At 46.1% G+C, this 17,538-nt stretch overlaps 1 protein-coding gene across 1 annotated transcript in view; it reads right to left on the bottom strand.

The window, feature by feature from the left end:
* Positions 1–17,538, bottom strand: part of tg (thyroglobulin) — a 613,433-nt gene that overhangs the window by 126,878 nt on the left and 469,017 nt on the right. Inside the window, exon 46 of the mRNA XM_072468601.1 lies at positions 12,479–12,660. Within this exon, the coding sequence (XP_072324702.1) occupies positions 12,479–12,660 (182 nt within the window). The remainder of the gene's footprint in view (positions 1–12,478; positions 12,661–17,538) is intronic.

The raw sequence follows: 17,538 nt of genomic DNA, 5'->3' as shown, positions 1-17,538 counted from the left end.
TTTTTGTTTTTAATAAAAAAGGCTGCACATGTGAGGGAAAGTTGAAAAAATATGATCTAAGTTACAAAAGATGTTTGTTGACATTACCCCAAGGGTTATCATTTTTATTATTAATACTTGGCAGCTTTCCACAACTTATCATTACCTCAGTTTACAGTTCCTAAGTTCATAGCTTGATTGACAGCTCAAAGAAGTTATTAAAGGATTAGCTGTCTTTAATTTCGAGCTATGATTTTTAGTCTGTTTATTTTTATTAGGTATTTGAGGGCATTTTAATTTTATTGATGGGCTTTCATGACTGGAAGTATTTTCTAATATTGTGAAGATAATAGATATTTATTTAATCTCAATGTGGCTCCTGATATCTGCTCATGGTGGATACAGGATGAGCTTGCAAGAAGGGTGAAAGGGCAATGAGTGGATGGTGGGTTTGTATGAGTTGCCCTTGATCTATCAGGGGCCATGGGGAGGTGGTGCGGAACATGTGATAAAAGGAGGTAATCAGCGGAAATTGGGGATTTAACAAAACAAGTGGTACAAAGTCTCGGAGGACTGAGTTGAGTCTTTCAAACAATCCACCTCAGTACTTGGCCACTCCTGTGGTCACCTCCAATAGGCATCTGGAGGTGGTGTCAGTTCTCCATCCACACCCCTCCCCAGAACCAAGATCCTGCTATTCAGGTGAATTTCTTCCAAGGCAGGCACGGCGAGCTAGGAAATTTTCCAACTCATGCTGCCTGACTTGGGATCAAAGATCTGGGCCTTGTTTGATGTATAGACTTTCAGCAAATTTTGTTAATGATGTTTTGAAATATTTTACCATCATATCTTTACTGAAGAACCAAATAAACTATTTGGTTAGATCGTAACTTTGTGTGATAATGTAAGACAGGTGTTGACAGTCTATCTTAAATCTCTCCCAATTTCTATTCCCATTGATGCCAAATGAAATAATGTATGGACAATTGTAAAATGATCATTCATAGCATTGCTGGAAAAATGGATCTGGAAAATATATTGGCTAAAAGATCCCAGTGTTCTTTTCTTCACAAATACTTCCTGAAGGTAAAAGATACTGAGACTAAATTTCTGCAGGAGTTGTTTTCAACTCGCGCTGGAACTTCTATGAGTGATTCACAGAACCTCTGAGAAACATCTGGATAGCTCTACCTGAATGCGGTGAAGGCAGATTCAATTGAAGCCTTCCAAAGGGATTAGACAATTATCAAAAAGGATGAATGTGCAGGGTTACAGGAAGAAAGCAAGAGAATGGCATTAAATGAATTGCTCATTCAGAGAACTGGTACAGACATGATGGGCCAAATGGCCTCCTTATCTACTGTAGCAATTCTATGTTTCTGTGATACAATATAAAAAATAATTTCTCTAGAAATTCTGCCTGATGGCCAGAGATTGAGAGAATCCATACCAAAACACAGGGTCCTGCGCGTCATTGTTCCAAGGCTAAGATGGAATCTCATCAACATTCTTCCCTCAACCAGCATCACCAGGAATCATAAACCAGCCTAAACTCCTTAACGCTCGAATGGACCATGATTCTGTTGCCACACAGCAATGCCAATCTGGCGTCTCCATGGAACTCAACAGTCGGGACGTAACCAGTTTTGACCTATGTTGAAGTCCACAGATAAATCCAGCCAGGATGTATCTGCAATCAAGAGTGGAGTGTGATGGTGGGAGCAGTGAAGTGGTTAATGAAGAGTGACAGCAGCTGACCATTACTTTGTGGATGCAGGAGGAATACATCTGCCCTTTTCAGGTCCACAAATGAACAAAGTTTTTTGGGAGTTCTTTGTGGTTTTTTGCCAAGTGTCCTCTTTAAGTACAATTGCTTCAGCTGCTCGTTCTTGGAAATACCAGTCAAAGCTCGAGCATCAGTACAGAGCTCCAAACCCACGACTGCTACTACCTAGAAGAGCAGCAGATACCTGGGAACCCCATCACCTGCAGGTTCCCCTCCAAGTCTTGGAAACATATCGTTGTTCCTTCACTGTCGCTGGGGCAAAATCCTGGAAATGCCTCCCTAACAACACAGTGGGTGTCTACACTTCTGGGACTGCAGCGGTTCAAGAAGGCAGCTGATCACCACCTTCTGAACGGCAACTAGGGATGGGGCCTAACCAGTGACGCCAAGGGCAGCACGGTAGCATTGTGGATAGCACAATTGCTTCACAGCTCCAGGGTCCCAGGTTCGATACCGGCTTGGGTCACTGTCTGTGCGGAGTCTGCACGTACTCCCCGTGTGTGCGTGGGTTTCCTCCGGGTGCTCCGGTTTCCTCCCACAGTCCAAAGATGTGCAGGTTAGGTGGATTGACCATGAAAAATTGCCCTTAGTGTCCAAAATTGCCTTTAGTGTTGGGTGGGGTTACTGGGTTATGAGGATAGGGTGGAAGTGTCGACCTTGGGTAGGGCGCTCTTTCCAAGAGCCGGTGCAGACTCGATGGGCCGAATGGCCTCCTTCTGCACTGTAAATTCTATGATAATCTATGATAACACCCCGTAAATGAGTTTAAAAAACTGGTGCATACAAATTTACCAATCTGGGTTGGAATTTAAAAAAAAATTTTAAACGGGAATTTAGCCTGGCTAATCCACCTACCCTACACGTCTTTTTTGGTTGTGGGGGTGAGACCCACGCAGCCACGGGGAGAATGTGCAAATTCCACACGGGCAGTGGCCCAGGGCCGGGGTCGAACCTAGGACCTTGGTGCCGTGAGGCAGCAGTGCTAACCACTGCACCATCATGCTGCCCTGGGTTGGAAATAAATACAAAAGCCTCACTTCATTATTGGAATAAAGCCTGGGCTTGAGACTACCTAAAGAAAATGACCTTGCCCAATTTAGTCCTGAACGCCCTTGGGGTGTTTCGGTCTTGCAACGCACAATATGGCTGCTGAATTTGCTGACATAATATCAAGTAATGCAAGTAATTCTTTGTGTATTTCTGAGATGCGAGAGTGCCACTTCTATTTGAGGGTAAATTTAAAGCATAGACATGTCTAAGTCATCTGGCCATGGAGAGATCTATGTCAGAACATGTTTCCTGGTAGTTGTAGTATATTGCTACTGGCACTATTCCAGTATTTATAATAACCATGTGATGTTTATATTATCTGTAAAGACATCATGTTAAGAGATTAGCTGACTAACATACACCAATTAACACAATTGTCATGGACTGAACCTTGTCTGAATAAGCTAGACTCCTTGCCACTGATACTATTTAGTGAAGTCTGGAGGGAGAGGGATTTTCTTTTCCACGCCCTCCCTCCTTGCCTTGAGAAACACACCTGCTAATATATGTTTGCTACCCGGTAGAAAACCTTTTTGCAGCAGCTTCGTAGAGAGTATCATTTCAGGTTTCAAATTCTTCTTCACTGCTCCATTATTATGAGTTGTTGCACGATTAATGTCCCAAACCAATAATTCACAGAACGTGAATTCAAAATTCCACCACACAGTTTGAGAGCCTGAAAATGCTACTGCTCCCTCCCAGGCAGCATGGAACCCCATCTGTTCCTCTGGCTGCAGCTCATGAATTTTCATTTCAAGAGATAGAACTCACTGCCTGGCACATTTCTGGGCCTCTCACCGTACTGCGGCAACATATTGACGCATCGCAATTTTCAAAGGGGAGCCACTAATTGACCCGGAGGTAAGTTTGGTGCCCAATTAGGGGCGCAGGCTTGAGCATATTGGAGGAGCTAGGCATGATGGGAAAATTTTAAAGGCAAATGGCATCCATGACTGGGCCTGCTGTTACCTGGGAAAGGGATGAGCTGGAAGTGCGGAAGGCCAGTTGCTGATGTCTCTCCTGAGGCCCTGGTCGAGGCTGTGGTGAAGAAGAGAACTGTACTCGCCCCACCATCTGGAAGAAGAGTTCCACTGAGCCAGTCCAATAGGTGGCCTAGGGTGTCAACAGCTTCATGCTCCTCTTAAGAGTCCAAACAGTTTCTCCTCACAAAATCAGACCTTTCAGCACGAGCAAGGGAACCCTTTGCCTGAGCAACTTTCGCACTCACTTTTTAAGCAACTTTTTCACACTGCAGTCTTGAGTGCTAATGGCTATCCCTTGTGTTCTTGACAACTATGGTCAAAAGTGTCCCAAACCCTTTGTATTTTCTATGCCTACAAATTCCTAATTGTTGCTCCCCATAATGTTGAGTTTTACAACAAGCTCAACAAATAATTCATTGCAGTAGTTTGGGATGCTGGCTTCCCCTCAAGTCCTCCTTTTGACAATCTAAACATGTCACTGAGGAACCAGTGACACTTTCAGAGCAGGTGATTTTCCAGACCTACCTGAACCTGAACACAGGCAACTGAAAATCCATCCCATGGTATCTCTAGTGGCATGAGTGGCCGGCCAGGTTTGGGGAGGTGCCGATTAGCTCAGTTGGCCTGATGGTTGGTTCGTGACACGGCGACGACACCAACAGCGTGGGTTCAATTCCCGCACCGGGTTATGCAGGAAGGCCCTGCCTTTTCAACCCAGCCGCTTGCCTGAGGTGTGGTGACCCTCAGATTAAATCACCACCAGCCAGCTCGCACTTTCAAAGAGAAGAGCAGCATTTGGTTCTCTGGGACTTCGGCGACTTTCACTTTTCTTCAAGTGGTCAGGTACAGTTAATGGTAGCTCTGTACTATAAATCAACTATTAGGTAGAATATGACCTCAAAAAACCCTGAAACACTTGATACAATTGGTGGCAATACACACAAAATCTTCAGCTTTAAAAATAACTGTAAAAATAACTGCTTAGAATTCAGTTGATGTATGGTGCCAATTTCTGATGCCGCACTTTCAGAAAGATGTCTAGACCATAAAGATCGGGCAGAGATTTATCAAATTGCACCAAGTATGAGAACTTTCACTTATTTGGACAGACTGGAGAACCTGAGATTGTTCTTTTTTTTTTACAGCAAATGAATTCAAAATTCCACCACACAGTTTGAGAACCTGAAAATGCTACTGCTCCCTCCCAGGCAGCATGGAACCCCATCTGTTCCTCTGGCTGCAGCTCATGAATTTTCATTTCAAGAGATAGAACTCACTGCCTGGCACATTTCTGGGCCTCTCACCGTACTGCGGCAACATATTGACGCATCGCAATTTTCAAAGGGGAGCCACTACTTGATCCGGAGGTAAGTTTGGTGCCCAATTAGAGTCGCAGGCATGAGCATATTGTAGGAGCTAGGCATTCCTAGGGGTGCACATCTCCAAAAAATCTGTCCTGGTCCACCCACGTCGACGCTACCACCAAGAAAGCACAACTGCGCCTATACTTCCTCAGTAAACTAAGGAAATTCTGCATGTCCACATTAACCCTGACCAACTTTTACAGATGCACCATAGAAAGCATCCTATCGGGCTGCATCACAGCCTGGTGTGGCAACTGCTCGGCCCAGGACCACAAGAAACTTCAGAGAGTCGTGAACACCGCCCAGTCCATCACACGAACCTGCCTCCTATCCATTGACTCCATCTACACCTCCCGCTGCCTGGGGAAAGCGGGCAGCATAATCAAAGATCCCTCCCACCCGGCTTACTCACTCTTCCAACTTCTTCCATCGGGCAGGAGATACAGAAGACTGAGAACACGCACGAACAGACTCAAAAACAGCTTCTTCCCCACTGTCACCAGACTCCTAAATGACCCTCTTATGGACTGACCTCATTAACACTACACCCTGTATGCTTCATGCGATGCCAGTGCTTATGTAGTTATATTGTATATGTTGTGTTGCCCTATTATGTATTTTCTTTTATTCCCTTTTCTTCTCATGTACTTAATGATCTGTTGAGCTGCTCGCAGAAAAATACTTTTCACTGTACCTCGGTACACGTGACAATAAACAAATCCAATCCAATGATGGGATAATTTAAAAGGCAAATGGCATCCATGACTGGACCTGCTGTTACCTGGGAAATGGATGAGCTGGAAGCGCGGAAGGCCAGTTGCTGATGTCTCTCCTGAGGCCCTGGTCGAGGCTGTGGTGAAGAAGAGAACTGTACTCTCCCCACCATCTGGAAGAAGAGTTCCACTGAGCCAGTCTAATAGGTGGCCTAGGGTGTCAACAGCTTCATGCTCCTCTTAAGAGTCCAAACAGTTTCTCCTCACAAAATCAGACCTTTCAGCACGAGCAAGGGAACCCTTTGCCTGAGCAACTTTCGCACTCACTTTTTAAGCAACTTTTTCACACTGCAGTCTTGAGTGCTAATGGTTATCCCTTGTGTTCCTGACAACTATGGTCAAAAGTGTCCCAAACCCTTTGTATTTTCCGTGCCTACAAATTCCTAATTGTTGCTCCCCATAATGTTGAGTTTTACAATAAGCTCAACAAGTAATTCATTGCAGTAGTTTGGGATGCTGGCTTCCCCTCAAGTCCTCCTTTTGACAATCTAAACATGTCACTGAGGAACCAGTGACACTTTCAGAGCAGGTAATTTTCCAGACCTACCTGAACTTAAACACAGGCAACTGAAAATCCAACCCTAGGTATCTCTAGTGGCATGAGTGGCCAGGTTTGGGGAGGTGTCGATTAGCTCAGTTGGCCTGATGGCTGGTTCGTGACACGGTGACGACACCAACAGCGTGGGTTCAATTCCCGCACAGCCTGGGGTTACCCAGGAAGGCCCCGCCTTTTCAACCCAGCCACTCGCCTGAGGTGTGGTGACCCTCAGATTAAATCACCACCAGCCAGCTCGCACTTTCAAAGAGAAGAGCAGCATTTGGTTCTCTGGGACTTCGGGGACTTTCACTTTTCTTCAAGTGGTCAGGTACAGTTAGTGGTAGCTCTGTACCATAAATCAACTATTAGGTAGAATATGACCTCAAGAAACCCTGAAACACTTGATACAATTGGTGGCAATACACACAAGATCTTCAGCTTTAAAAATAACTGTAAAAATAACTGCTTAGAATTCAGTTGATGTATGGTGCCAATTTCTGATGTCGCACTTTCAGAAGGATGTCTGGACCATAAAGATCGGGCAGAGATTTCTCAAATTGCACCAAGTATGAGAACTTTCACCTATCTGGACAGACTGGAGAACCTGAGATTGTTCTTTTTTACAGCAAGGGCTGGATTCTCCGCACCCGACTAGTCAGTAGTTCCTTCAGAGAACCAGCAGAGGCATGATCGGCTGAATCGCCTCTTTCTGTACTGACCTGACCCCAGCACAGCCATAAATAAATAAAACTCAGAGATGCAATTTTGGCAGTTTAAGTACGATCAGCTCTGAAGGTTTCATCACATGTTCTAAATATGTCTGTGGTAAAGCTAAACTTACAAGAATGTGGGATCTCTGTGTGGATTTGCAGCTGAGGGCATCGGAGCCTTGAGACTGGCTCAACACACAGTTTCCAGGCTAAGAGCGGTGGCCAACATGATGGTTCTGCTCTGCTTTCACATATGGTTATGGCTCAATATAAAATGTTTGGGAAACATTCTAATGGTGCATCGTCCAGGAAAGATTGAATTATAAGGAGTGAGGATGAGCATTTTAAGGGAGGTAACATTTTCAGCCAAGACTCAGGTCCTGGAATAATGCAGCAAGAAATGATTCTCCATGCGGATCGTATTGTTTCCAGCTTCACAGCAAGGGTATCCAAACTTGGGTCGGAGAATCCCCGGGGGGAGGGCGTGATTCCCGCCCTGCCGCTCTGACGCCAGCTGCCGTATTCTCCGGCGCCGGTTTTCGGGCGGGGATCACGCCACGCCGGTCGGGTGCCGTTGGCAGTGGCCCCCCCACCCCCCAGCAATTCTCCGGGCCCCGAAGGGCCGTGCGGCCATTGGTTTCTGGCCAGTCCCACCGGCGTGGATTGGACATGGTCCCACACGGCAGGACCTAGTGGGTAAGTTGGCTGATGCGGCCCTCGGGGGGGGGGGGGGGTACGACGCCGGGGAGGGCCCATGGTGGCGTGGCCTGTGATTGGGGCCCACCGTTCTGCAGGCGGGCCTGTGCCGTGGGGGCACTTATCCGTTCCGTGCCGGCCCCTGTAGGGATCCGCCATGGCCGGCGCGGAGAAGTCACCCCCCTGCACATGCGCCAGAATACGTCGGCCGGTCTGCGCATGCGCTAAACCACGCCAAAGGATCTGCGCATACTCTAACTCGCGCAGTCCCTTCGGCACCGGCTAGCGCGGCGCCAACCCCTCCGCCGCCAGCCTAGCCCCCGGAAGTGCGGGGCATTCCACAACTTCCGGTTGGCTCGCCGCCGAAGTGGTTTGCGCCGTTTTTTACGCCGGCGTCGGGCCATCGCGCCGGAATGGGAGAATCTCGCCTCCAGTCTTTGGGAGCCACTTGGGTCCGCCCATACCATTGATCCCCAGGAACCACATAAAATTTACACACATGCTCCTTATCATTTACCATTTACAAAGTTGTGAACAAGAAGAATTTATACAGCACCTTCCTCAACCTCAGGGTATCAGAAAGTAATTTACAGCCAATTAATCCCTTTCTGGAATCTAAGAGAGTAGGTGGTTTAAGAAAAGGCAGCATTCTGACGGTTCAGCCCTCCCGTAGTACTGCATAGGAGTTCTAACTCAGATTATGTGTTCAAATCTTTGAAGTGCCTGAGAGGCAGAAGAGCAGCAACGGAACCATGGCTGGCATCAAGAAAGTCAGGCGAAGGATAAAAAACAACAGGTGTAGATGGCCTTAGGAGGTTTGGCAAGTTTATTTTACAGGTTGACTTTGTCTGCTTGAGTTTCATCTGAGATTTGTTAATTTAGCTCAAGATCTCTAATGCCTGAAGGGAGGTCTGTCCAAAACGTCCACTCCAGTGACATGATACTGGCCAGTAGGCTGTCTTTAGGCCCATAGGCGGTGAAATCTAACAACCACTGTTCTGTTGAAGATGAGATTATTGATCCAAGCAAAATGCATCCACGGGCAGGATTTTCACCCTCGAGCCAGGTAGTGGAAGTCGGAAAATTCCCAGCTCTGCCCACCTGCCTCTGCAGAATGTGCTCTCAAAGATGGGATTTTCATTATGGCGAGGCTGCAGTCAGTTCTGTTGATCTGGGAATAGATTCGGAGGCAGAAACTGGGGCTGCGGGGTACAGAGGTTGGCTGATTAAATGGCCCACCGCTATGCAGTGGGACTTAGTCCCAGTTATAATGAAAAAGATAAGGCCCTCCAGTCCTCGTCCATACACACTTCCTATGTGCCATCCATGCCACCTCATGTCCCTACCCACTTTTGTGTCCCCTCATGCGCCCAAACCAAGCTATGCCCCTAAGCAACACCTATGCCCCTCATGCCCTCAATGCTAAAGTATGCCCTCAAACGACCCTTTTGACCTCTCATTCCACTCATGGGGCGTCATTCTCTGCCGGCGGGAGTCTCCGTTCTGCCGGCGCCCGGGGGTTTCCCGACGGCGTGGGGCTGCCCCACAATGGGAAACCCCATTGACCGGCCGGTGTTACGGAGACTCCCGCCGGCCGGTCGGCGCAGAAATGTGGCGGGGCGGGTAGGAGAATTTCGCCCATGGTAAGCAATGGCATTTTCATGTCCATTTTATGCACTTATAGAACTGATCAACCCTCTCATGATAGCAGGCTATGTGGAAAAAACTTTTAAAAAGTAATTCACTGATCGTTTTCTTACTTAAAAAAAAACTTCCTTTTACCACATCCCAATAAAAGTGCCAATCATCCAGACCCTTTAAAGTATCATTGGCAGAAACTGAAAGCAATTGAAATCTCTTCATATTGTAGACCATAAGATATAAGAGCAGAATTAGGCTATTCAGCCCATCAAGTCTGCTCCGCCATTCGATCACAGCTGGTACGTTCCTCTTCCCTATTCTCCTGCCTTTTCCCCTTAACCCTTGATCCCCTTATTATTCAAGAAGACCAGATTTGTGCTTGAGATGCTGCTACCTACAGAGCAAGAGCTGGAAGGTGGAATTAGGCAGAATTGTTCTTTCTTAGAACATAAGAACATAAGAACTAGGAGCAGAAGTAGGCAATTCAGTCTCTCTAACCTGCTCCAGTGTTCAATATAATCATGGCTGAACTTCACTGTCCCACCCGTTCTCCATAACCCTGAAATTCAACCCATCACTAATTAAAAATCTGTCTAACTCCTCCTTTAATTTACTCACTGTCCCAGCACCCGTTCTCCATAACCCTTCAACCCATCACTAATTAAAAATCTGTCTAACTCCTCCTTTAATTTACTCACTGTCCCAGCATCCACCGCATTCTGGGGTAGCGAATTCCACAGATTCACAACCCTTTGGGAGAAGTAGTTTTTCCTCATCTCTGTTTTAAATTTGCTATCTCTTATTCTAAGATTATGACCTCCCAGTCTAGAATGCCCCACAAGAGCAAGTATTTGCTCCATGTCTACTTTATCCATACCTTTTATCATCTTAGATACCTCAATTTGATCTTCCCTCATTCTTCTAAACCCAAGAGAGTATAGGCTTAAACTGTTCAATCTCTCTTCATATGACAAACCCCTCATCCCTGTATTCAACCTCGTGAACCTCCTCTGAACTGCCTCCAATGCCACTACATCTCTCCTCAAATAAGGGTACCAAAGCTGTGCACAATACTCCAGGTACGGTCTCACCGATGCCTTGTGTAGTTGAAACAACACTTCCTTACCTTTATACTCAATTCCTTTAGCTAGAAATGCCAACATTCCACACATTTTCTTTATTACCTGCTGTACCTGCATGCGTTTTCTGTGACTCTTGCACAAGGACACCCAGATCCCTCTGCACCAGAGCACCTCAAAATCTCTTCCCATTTAGATAATAAGTTGCCTTACCATTTTCCCCACCAAAATGGATGACCTCACACTTATCCACATTAAACTCCATCGGCCACATTTTGGCCCACTCTCTTAACCTATCTATATCCATTTGTAAGGTGCTTATTTCCTCATTGCAACTTACTGTCCCACCTATTTTAGTGTCATCTGCAAAATTGGCTGTAGAACCTTCTATTCCTGTATCCAAGTTGTTAATATAGATTTTAAATAGTTGGGGCCCAAGGACCGAACCCTGTGGCACCCCACTAGTTACATCTTGCCATCCAGAAAATGACCCATTTATCCCTACTCTCTGTCTTCTGTCCGTCAGCCAGTCTTGTATCCAAGCTAATAAATTACCCCTAACCCCATGTGTTCTAACCTTGTATATTAACCTTCTGTGTGGCACCTTATCACGCCTACTGGAAGTCCAGATATATTACATCTACAGGATCCCTATTATCCACTTGGCATGGTACATCTTTGAAGAACTTGGCTGGCAAATTAGTCAAACATGAATTACCCTTCATAAAACCATGCTGACTCAGATGGGTTGCGTTTTGACTTTCCAAATGCCCTGATATTACTTCCTTAATAATGGATTCTAACAATTTCCCAACAGATGTATACTAACCGTTATGTAATTTCCTCCATTCTGCCTCCCTCCCTTTTTGAGTGAGCATCAGCAGTTTCCAATCTACTGGAATCTATTGCAGTTTAGAATATTCCAATGGATTCACTATCTCCACTGCCACTTCCTTTAATATCCTAGGATGTAAGCCATCAGGCCCTGGGGTCTTGTCTGCCTTCAATCCCAATACTTTGTTGAGTACTGTTTCCCTATTGATGCTGATTGTTCTAAGTTCCACCTGTTCTATTATGTCATATATTTGATAGGTGCAAACAAATATTGTGAAATTGACAGCATAGATCAGAGCCAAAGCTGTCAATCAAGCAATATTTTCCCTAGTGCCCAGCTGTTTAAAAAGACTAATGGATTTACGTGCATGCAAATTAGAAGCAAGAGTAGGCCACACAATGGCCCTAAAATAACCTTCCTATTTTAATAAAGTTAAAATTTATGACTGCTTTTAAAAGTTTTTTTTACACTTTTTGCACTTTAGGGTTCATTGGTTCAATGGGCATGGGAGTGCCAAAACTTGGCATGGAGGCATGAGGGGCCACGGGCATGTTTGGGAGAGCATAGCTTGGAATGGCAGTGCATGAGGGGCTAAAGGGGGATGTTTTGGGGAGCACCAAGTGAGCCTTTTGAATTTATCTTTCAAATGGCCCTCTCATGCAGATTATGATCATGAGGTGCCAAACACGACTCTGAAAGGCTGGCCGAATCAATGGAAATTGCGTATAACACAACATGCCAATCCCTGCAATGGAGCCAGCCAGGTCGAGAGTCAGGGTGCAGACTCTCATCCTGAATCAGCCCGCATCCTTAAAAGGCACTCTTGCAAATCAGAAACCCAGGGAATGTGGTCAGGATTCCTGAAATCTGATCCCAGCCGCCATTTTTAAAGGGCTGCCGAGTCTCTTAACTCAGCAAAAATCCAGCTTGATGTTTTGAAGCAGGAAATGTCCTTTGGCGAGTGCCTGCTCTCTTCTTCCACTTAAAACCCCCATGAAACCAACGTGAGAAAAAACTTAGCTATCTTCTTTGCGGTGCACTTACCGTGTGGCATTTTCCAAAGCCCTAGAGAAGGCAGAATAATCGGCCAGCGAGTGCTGTAGCGAGTAAAACCAAGTCGCCGCAGCTTTGATGAGTGAGTTTGACGATTCTCCCCCAAGCGAATTCTGAAGAGCTTGGTAGAAAGCGGTTTTACTCTCGGATTTTCCAGAAGCTTCTCCAAATTTCTGAATGATAGAAAACAACAAGAGCAAACAATGTTTCTATAATTTATCAATCTTTTCAAAATATATTGGGACATTTGAAAAGAATGTTCTGCGCTCATGGACCTGAGAGGTGACACACGCCCACAGCTGCTCAGTTTTGAAAATGCAAACAAGTGGAATTGAGCCCGGAAAAGGCCAGGTTTGTTCCTCGATTTGATTTATCTGATCTCTGCGCTGAACTTGATGTCAGCACCCACGGACTGCATTTGTCTCCAATTTTGAGGTGGTAAATTTCATTCTGGGAAATGTTCCTCTGTGGACACCAGGGGCTGAATATTTAATCAGAGGTCAGAGAGCTAGACCTCTTTTCAACCCCAGATTAGGCTGTGATTAAGGGCAGCTCACCCACTTGCCAGATATCCCACTGATGTGTATGTTCAAGCAAGGGGTACCCTCAGCAAGCCTTCAATGCGTAAGAAGAGAAAGCAGGAGCAAGTAGATAATAATAATATTTATTGTCACAAATAGGCACACTGCAATGAAGTTACTGTGAAAAGCTCCTAGTCGCCACATTCCGGCGCCTGTTCAGGTACATGGAGGGAGAATACAGAATGTCCAAATTACCTAACTTCAGGACTTGTGGGAGGAAACCGGAGCACCCGAAGGAAACCTACGCAGACACGGGGAGAACGTGCAGACTCCACATAGACTGCCCTCAGCCGGGAATCGAACTTGGGACCCTGGAGCTGTGAAGCAACAGTGCTATCCACTGTGCTACTGTGGCTTCCCTAAAGTGTCATTAGGTCTCCAGCAGCAATAGAAAGGTGAAAGAAATGCAATGGCCTGGATCTCCTGCGCAGTGCCAATGGTTGTGGGATTGCATATGTAAATTCCCATGCTGCTCCATATTTCTTCTGGTACCTTGCGAGCCTAGCTTTCCCAGAATTGCACAGTGCAGTTTTCATCAGAGAGCTCTGTCAGAATAAAGCAGTCGGGTGAAGAGTTCCAAACCTCTACCACCCTTTGAGTGAGGAAGTTCTTCCTAACATGTCTCCTGAATGGTCTAGCCCTAATTTTTAGACGACGCCCCCTAGTCTTCGAATCCCCAAGCAGTACAAATCGATTGGGTGGGATTCACCGTCCCACCTTTCAATGAAATGTAATCTTATTGAAACGTAAAGGATCCTGAGGGGACTTGACAGGGTGGATGCTGAAAGGATGTTTTTCATTGTGGGGAGAGACCAGAACTAAGTGACACATTTTAAAAATAAGAGGCTGGATTCTTCGTTTGGGCTCCCGCTGGAGCTGAATTGCACCAGTTTTACGATCCCCTTTGTAAAGCGGAATGCAATTCAATGTTCCAATTTATGCATGGCGAGGAATATGAAGGATTCCCAGGGAATCCCACTATCGGGCCACCATCTTGAGCGGGTGGCCCGATATCAAGGTCCCGTGGCCGGCGACTCCCCCCCACCACCACCACCATAAACCACCCCCTGCCCCACCGCACAGCAGCCGCCCACCTCAGATTGCCTGGGTGCACGCTCCACCCCCAAGTGCAGGGGTGGCTCGACTCCCCCCTGGGACCCCTGTAATAGGGGGATCCCCACAGGCACCCCTGTAAAAGGGTGCCTCCCCACATGGATCCCTGTAATAGGGAGACCCCCACTGGGACCACTGTAATAGGGGGACCCCCACAGGCACCCCTGTAATAGAGGGAAGACCCACATCGATCTGCTTAAAGGATCCCCCTCCACAGATGCCCCCACTGACAGACCCCTCCCCTTACACACAACCCCCCCAGAAAAGGGACCCCTGTCTGGAAGCTGAAAAACAGTCCAGATGGAGCAGTGAGAAGCATTATAGCTGTGAAACCCCAATATTTGTAAAACTGACCACAGCAAAGAGAGGTAGTGCAGTGAAATCCCACGATTTAGTGATTGGGATGTACTTAGTGCTTGCAATGCACTTACATCTCTTTGATGTGGTCAATGTTTACAAAGTAAGAAGTCTTACAACACCAGGTTAAAGTCCAACAGGTTTGTTTCAAGTCACTCGCTTTCAGAGCACTGCTCCTTCATTCACCTGAGGAGACCAAAACTCTACACAGTACTCTAGATGTGAGGCGCGATTCCCCGTCTGTTCATGGCAGAGGGATTCACTGGTCCAGCTATAGTGAGTGGTAGATTTGGCTGAGCACCAAATTCTCTGTCCTCGCTAGCAACGGTAGTGGGGCAGACTCGCAATGGAGAACCCCAGCAGAGGTCTCAACAATACCCTCTACAACTGTAGCCAAACATCCCCACTTTTATATTTCATTGCCCTTGCAATAAACTTCTACATTTCACTTGCCTTCCTAATTATTTGCTGTACCTGCACACTAACTTCATGTAATTCATGTACCAGGACACCCGGGTCCCTGTGCACCTCAGAGTTCTGTAATTTCTCCCAATCTAAATAATATGTTGCTTTTTATCCTTTCTGCCAAATTAACGAGTTCACATTTTCCCACATTATACTCCATCTGCCAAATGTTTGCCCACTCACTTAACCCAGCCATGTTCCCTTTGCAGGCTTCTGTGTGGTCTTAACAACTTACTTTCCTACCTATCTTTGTGTCATCATCAAATTTAACAGCTACACAATCAGTACGTCCATCCAAGTCAGTGATCTAGATTGTAAATAGTTGAAGCCATAGCACTGATCTTCGCGATACTCCACTTGCTACAGCTTGCCAACCTGAAAATGACCCATTTATGCTTCCTATCCATTTCCTGTAGCTAATCTATCCTTTATCCATGCTAATGTGTTATCACCTACGCCATCAGCTCTTATATTGTGTAGTAACCTTTGATGTGGCACCTTGTCAATTGTCTTCTCGAAATCTGAGTACACCACAACCGTGGGTTTCCCCTTTATTTTGCTTGTGACTTCCTAAAAGAACGTGAATAAATTAGTCAAACACTATTTCCCTTTCACAAAACCTACTTGCCTTTTCTTGTTTGCATTGAGATTTTCTGGATGTCCTCCTGTAATCTCCTATTAATTCCTAGCATTTTCCCAATAAAAGATGTTGAGCTAACTGACCTGAAATGTCATGCTTTCTGTCTCTTTCTTATCTTGAATAGAAGAGTTCCATGGACTATTTCCCATTCCGATAGAACCTTTCCAAAAACCTTTGCACTGACTGTCTTAGCAGTTACTTCCTTAATGATCCTAAGATGAAGTTCATTAGGGCCTGGGGACTTGTCAGCTTTTAGTTCTAATAATTTTCTCAGTACTCTTGCCCTGGTGATTGTAATTGTTTTAAGTTCCTCCGTCCCACTCATGTTTTGATGTCCAATTATTTCTGGGATGTTATTTGTTTCTTCCACAGTGGGTGGGTGGGTGATGTAAGTGCAGAGGTGATCTAGGTTGGTGGGAGAGTGGATAGGTGAGTGAGGTGAGTAAGTAGTGGGTGAGGTAGGTAGGGTGAGTGAGGTAGGTAGGGTTGGTGAGGTAGGTAGGGTTGGTGAGTGCTGGGGGTGAGGTTGATAGGTGGGCAAGTTGGGTAAATGGATAGGGTGAGTAGTTGGGTGAAATGGGTAGAATGGGCGAGTGGGTAAATGGATAGGGTTGGTAGGTGACTAAGTGGGTGTGGTACGTAAGTGGGTGGGGTATGCGGGGTGGGTGGGTAGGGGACTTCGGGGTACGGAAGTGAGGTTTATAGGTGGAGGTGGGCAGGCAGGTTAGGATGTAGTTGGGTCTGGTTGGAGGGTAGTTATAGTCAGGTTCGGGGTGGGATAGTTACATTGGGTCAAGAGGGGTAGTCAGTTTGGGAAGTAATTACATATGGTCATAGTTGGGTCAGTTCATCAGGACTGGTCAGAGAGGTAGTCAGGTCAGGTGGTCAGGACTGGTCGGGTGGTAGTTGGGTGGTTGAGGGGGTAGTCAGGGCAGGGAGTCGCCTGGTCTGAGGGATAGTTGGGTTGGGTTTAGAGGGTAGTCGGTTGGTGAGAGGCAGTCAGATCTGGTTGGAGAGTAGTCCACTGTTTGATGATTTGTGTGGGGTCAGTTCTGGAGTTACTATGGTTTTATCTGTCTACTATTTCCTGGGTAGCTTTTTAAAAATGTATTCTTTCATGGGATGTGAGCATCACTGGCAAGGACAGCATTTGCTGCCCACTCCTAATTGACCTTGAAGTGAGTGATTTGTGAGGCCATTTCAGAGGGTAGTTAAGAATTAACCACATTGCTGAGGGTCTGGTGTCACATGTAGGCCAGGTAGGGTGAGGACAGCAGATTTCCTTCCTTAAAGGTCCTTAGTGAACCAGTGGGTTTTTAGCAACAATTGATGATAGTTCATGGTTATCATTAATGAGTCTAGGTTTTTAATTCCAGACTCATTAATTGAATTCAAACTTCATCAGTTGGCGTGACGAGATTTGAACAGTGTCCCGAGGTCATGAGCCTACACCTCTGGATTACTAATCCAGTGACAGTACCACTACATCAAAAAGAGCAAGAGAGGAGCCGGGAGTTTATAAAGAGCGAGAGAGGAGCCGGGAGTTTATAAAGAGCGAGAGAGGAGTTGGGTGTTTATAAAGAGCGAGAAAGGAGCTGGGAGTTTAAAAGGAGCTGGGAGTTTAAAAAGAGCGAGAGAGGAGCCGGGAATTAAAAAAGAGCGAGAGAGGAGCCGGGAATTTATAAAGAGCGAGAGAGGAACCGGGGTTTATAAAGAGCGAGAGAGGAGCCAGGAGTTTAAAAAGAGCGAGAGAGGAGCTGGGAATTCAAAAAGAGTGAGAGAGGAGCCGGGAGTTTATAAACAGCGAGAAAGGAGCTGGGAGTTTAAAAAGAGCGAGAGGGAAGCCGGGAGTTTATAAAGAGCGAGAGGGGAGCCGGAAGTTTATAAAGAGCGAG

This window comes from Scyliorhinus torazame, chromosome 11 (genome assembly GCF_047496885.1).
Source record: "Scyliorhinus torazame isolate Kashiwa2021f chromosome 11, sScyTor2.1, whole genome shotgun sequence".
Lineage (NCBI taxonomy): Eukaryota > Metazoa > Chordata > Chondrichthyes > Carcharhiniformes > Scyliorhinidae > Scyliorhinus > Scyliorhinus torazame.
Note: the sequence above shows the minus strand (reverse complement) of the source record. Positions and strands in the feature narration are given on the sequence as shown.